The sequence below is a fragment of the Myotis brandtii genome, unplaced genomic scaffold, assembly GCF_000412655.1.
Source record: "Myotis brandtii unplaced genomic scaffold, ASM41265v1 scaffold399, whole genome shotgun sequence".
Taxonomy (NCBI): domain Eukaryota; kingdom Metazoa; phylum Chordata; class Mammalia; order Chiroptera; family Vespertilionidae; genus Myotis; species Myotis brandtii.
In genome coordinates, this window is record NW_005365325.1 from 4,183,342 (window position 1) to 4,188,118 (window position 4,777).

General features: G+C 35.4%; 1 protein-coding gene across 3 annotated transcripts in view; it reads right to left on the reverse strand.

Annotated features, from left to right (window-relative positions):
- Positions 1-4,777, reverse strand: part of ANO3 (anoctamin 3) — a 285,060-nt gene that overhangs the window by 115,646 nt on the left and 164,637 nt on the right. For all 3 annotated transcript variants that reach the window (XM_014545226.1, XM_014545227.1, XM_005873091.2), the window contains 2 exons: positions 4,439-4,483; positions 1,470-1,601 (listed from right to left, as the gene is read on the reverse strand). In XM_014545226.1, the coding sequence (XP_014400712.1) occupies positions 1,470-1,601; positions 4,439-4,483 (177 nt within the window). The remainder of the gene's footprint in view (positions 1-1,469; positions 1,602-4,438; positions 4,484-4,777) is intronic.

A 4,777-nucleotide genomic window follows, 5' to 3' on the forward strand; every position in this document is an offset into this window, starting at 1 on the left:
AGAGAAGGTCTCTCTGAGCTGGTGACTTTTGAGTGACAGCTGAATGATAAAAAGGGATATTCCATGTGAAGATCTGGGAGAAGAGCATCTTAGCAAGGAGAACAGCAAGAACAAAGACTAAGATAGAATTAAGGTTGAGCTTTTGATGGGTGGAACCAAAGTTTGTGACCCTAAAGTCAGTAAATGGTGTGGAAATTGTAGAAGATGAGGTGATAGTGTTGGGCAGGGACCACAGCATTTATGTTCACATGGTAAAAATGTGCATTTTATGTTAAGTGTAAACGGGAGGCCACTGGGGGTGGTATTATGCAAGACAGTTTCATGATCTGATTGAGATTTTTTAAAGATCACCTTAGTTTCTCTGGTTCAAAGAGAAATAACAGACTTTTTGTTGTTGTTTTGATTTTTGTATCACAGAGCCTGAAAAAGTATGGCAAAAAGCTAAAAGTACAATGTCTTTCTAAATTTGGAATTCATTTGGATTTACACTGCTTCCTCCACTTCTTAGCTGGAATTAAAAAGAATGCTTCTAAATCTGCCTCTAAGAGTAGGTAATAACATAAATGTTTGGAAAGAGGGGTTTCCCATTGATTACTGGTTCTGTTACATGTTTAGTGGCCAGGAATTCTGGTTCATCCTGCCTCTCAACATCCTACATCCCAGATGTCAGTCCAAAACTGTGTATAGCAAATTGATCTTGCAGCTATAGACCTACTGTATACTGTGCATTTCTCCATCTTTATGTTTGTACTATTGTGTTTAACTATTAACTTAAGATTTTTGTTTGACCCAGTAGCCTGGAAGAGCTGTGAAAGCAGGGACTATATCATAACCTCATTCTGAGTCGTGTAGAACTTAAGATTTTTTGACCCAGTAGCCTGGAAGAGCTGTGAAAGCAGGGACTATATCATAACCTCATTCTGAGTCGTGTAGAAACTTAATAATTGAATAAATAAATGAGTAGAGATATGTTGGTACTTAGACAAATAGATAGGCTTGTAAAAATTGCTTAAAAATTCATATTCACCTTAGTTTAATAAAATTATACTACAATGGATTAAATTAATATATACAATTAATTAAGTGTAATTATAAATATAATTTAATTAGAAAAATCCATTATTCAAGGATGCTATTTAATAACAATTCTATTATTATCATCATTTTTGTTACTTTAACTGAGTGACTTACTAACCATAATAATTATTTTGAAAGAATTGGGAGCTAGCTCAATCCATGAGTTTACTAGTACAATTAATCATTCATTACTGGAATGTCTCCACAACAGAGTTGATAATTAATCATGTTCACTGAGTTTTATTCTAAGTGTGCATTTTAATAAAATGATACAGTCTCTGACTTATTTGGAAAACAATGGAACTGGTCCCAGCTATGTTTATTCTATCAACAACTTCCAGATAAAGACAGATACCAAGGCAGGTCGTGGGAGAAAACAGATGGGGACTCACTGGTGAATCCGCGCACGGCTGAAGGGGCCAGTGTAGCAGTCTGACTCCTCCAGGTCTGGAAAGGCTGACTTGTCCAGAACCATTGGGTTTTGGGACATCCATTTTTTGAGTCTTCTAAAATAATTGTGCATACTGGAACAAAGCCACATTTTAGAATTAGATTAGGTTGCATTCCAGAGTAATGCCTACCTTCCACTGCCATTCCAAAAATGACTTCTCAAAAGACATAAACACACTCACAACCACACACATGCAGGAAAGAAATCTGAATTAAAAGGTCAAAAGAGCTTGGTGAGAGCCCCAACTGTACCACACCAGCTGCGAAGGTTGGGGGATGAGGCATGGGTGGTGGGGAGCAGTTAGGACGGAGTCATTGATTTTTCCTGATCTCCACACAGACATCTATTGCTATTTTAACATGCAGCATTTTGCCCTTCTGCAAGTCTCTGTAAGAAAGATGCCTGTTTATCAGAAAACCCACAATGTGTACTGCTGCCCTGAAGGGTCATTTTGAAGATGCTTTGTTAATTGAATGCAAAAGTGCAGTGCCAAATGATAAATAGCACCAATAATAAAACTGTAACTATTGCCTATCAACCTGTCTGGAGAAATGATGAACTTCAAAAGCTGGATAAGTGCCTGTACATTAATTATCCCCTCATGTTTATTGGCTAAAATATCTTTGCACAAAACACCTTTCCCACTTCAAGAAAGAATAAGCACAATTGAATCAAAGTACACATGATTGATTTTTCCCCTCTTTCCAACTATCCACAAATTGGTTTTGTAGTTTTGTAACAATGATGATCACCCCCTCCACACACACACATCTTAATTTTCTCCAAATGTATTTTGAAAAAATCAAGATAATTCATTTTCTCAATTGAAAGTCTAAATTAAAGCAAATAACATGATATTCTTTTTTCAGTTTAATATGTAATATATTTTCATAATCACCTTTCCTATTTATTAGCTACCCACCCCATATGCATCCACAAAGTAAAGGAACATAGAGAATATTTGTAAAAAGTAAATTGTAAGGAGGTTTGACTATGGTAGTGCTTAAAGGACTTTAATGGTCATTTGAAATAACTTATAACTGAATTTTTATTTAATGAAATAAAAAAATACAAAATATAATAAAACATAGGACACACAGTAGAGTTTTCATTTTTCTAGTTTACTTTTAAATTTGAACAAAATTGAAACATTTTTTCCCCACTACTAAAAATGTGCCCTGGTTGGGTGCTTGGTTGCTTGGAACTTTGTCCTGTACACCAAGAGGTGGTGGTTCGGATATGGTCAGGGCACATACCCAGGTTGTGGGTTCAATCCTGTCTGGGCGTGTGCAGGAGGCAACCAGTAGATGTTTCTCTTGCACATCTATATTTCTCTCCCTCTCTCTTTCTCTCCCTTCCTCCCTCTAAGAAAAAACAATAAAAATATTATAAAAATAAAATGTTTCTTTAGGATTTAATATACACAGATTTATTAGCCATTCTAAACACACTATGCTAAAACTAAATTATGACAGTACTACATAAATACATATCTGTTGCTATTTTAACATGCAGCATTTTACCCTTCTGCAAGTCTCTGAAAGAAAGATGCCTATTTATCAGAAAACCCACTAATTACACAGCAGAAAAATCTCACTAATTCTATAGAGCACATGAAAACAAACCCAGACATTTAGCAACATATCCAACATTGAGCAGGCACATGCAGAAAAAAAGAAAAACCCGCAGTTTTAAATTTATAAATTACAATATTCCAATGACTTTGGCTTTATTATGCAAAAATAACTTCGGAAATTTGCTACACAGACCAGGACCAAATAGGAACAAGGGCAATGATCAAAGCCCATTCTAAATGCAAGCATGCTAACCGGACAACAAAAACCTGACTTTGCTGAAGATCATCATTAACAATCGTTTTTAAAAAGAGTGATTTGAATACTGATTCCTTTAGTACTTGTTTAATATTATGTCTCCCTCCCAATGATTTACTTATCTTGTTACCAATCATGACCACATCTATAAGACACCAATATTCCCCTATTTTAAAACTGAATTTTTTTCTATTGTAAAGTTCTAAATTATATTCAGCCATTTTCTTGGTAAAAGAACTAGATTTACTGAATCCTTTCCTAAAATGGACTGATATTTGCACTATATGCTTCTGGCTTCTGTCATTCTGACTTATAACATCCTGCAATACTATTCAATAGAGCATACTCTAGCACATTCACATTTTGTTTTTGGTAATTGATTCTTTTGCAATGAGCAGAAAAATAGCCAAGTGTAAGGAGCCTTTTGTTTTAGTATTCAATAAAGGCAAAATCATTTCCTGTAGTGAAACAGGGTCAGGCATTCAGGTGGGATAATTTCTTCTGTTTCAGGCTTGTAGTTTGATAAATTCCTTTGTCATAGCTACTAATACCCAAATAGGCAAGAGACGAAACACTTTGAAAAGAAGTTTGTTTTCAATGATAGGATAAGAAAGTCAGATTCAGATGGTGGAATAGAGCAGGTCTTTGATTGAAAAGGTGCTGCATGGCGATTCGATTCATCACTGAATGCTGTCAAATAAGAGATTTGGATCAACTGATCCAGAAGGTCTCTGTTGGGTCTGTTGTATTACTCTACTGGGTCAAACATTTACATATAAATCTGGTTTTATCACTATTTCTAAAATTAAAATCTCCTAAAATGGGAGATATAATTGCAATTATGTCAAGTGAGGATTGCAAGAATGTCAATCGTGCATAAAAAAAACATTTACCTGTTTTTAAACATTGTTAAATTTGGCACAAGTCATTTTTGAAAACTCTTAAATAAATCAATAAAGTGTGTTTTCCCCCCCTAAAATTTACAATTGCTGATAAGGGTAATTGAATGTATTTCTATCCCCCGCACCCCCATCAAATAACAAATTAGTCATAAACAAATTAGGCATCACCCACCAACCTGCCCGTTGATTTGCTCCGTGGGTCAGTGTAGTAGGATCTTTTCCTGAAAAATAATAAACATCAGCTGGGGAAAGTCAAATGAAAATAGTGAAACCAGTGAATGACAACATTCAATCATATTGAGCATTTCAATATTCCAACTTCCAAATGCTTAAGAAAGACATAAAATCAGCCAGTATAGTAGGACAGACTGTAGAATCTCAGAGAGAAGGCAGGGGTGGGTGGATGGGTGGGAAAAGAGTAACCAAAGAATTTATATGCAGATATATATAACCCATGAACACAGACAACAGTGTGTTGAAGGCCTGGGGCAGAGGACGGACTAGAAGAGGTCAAC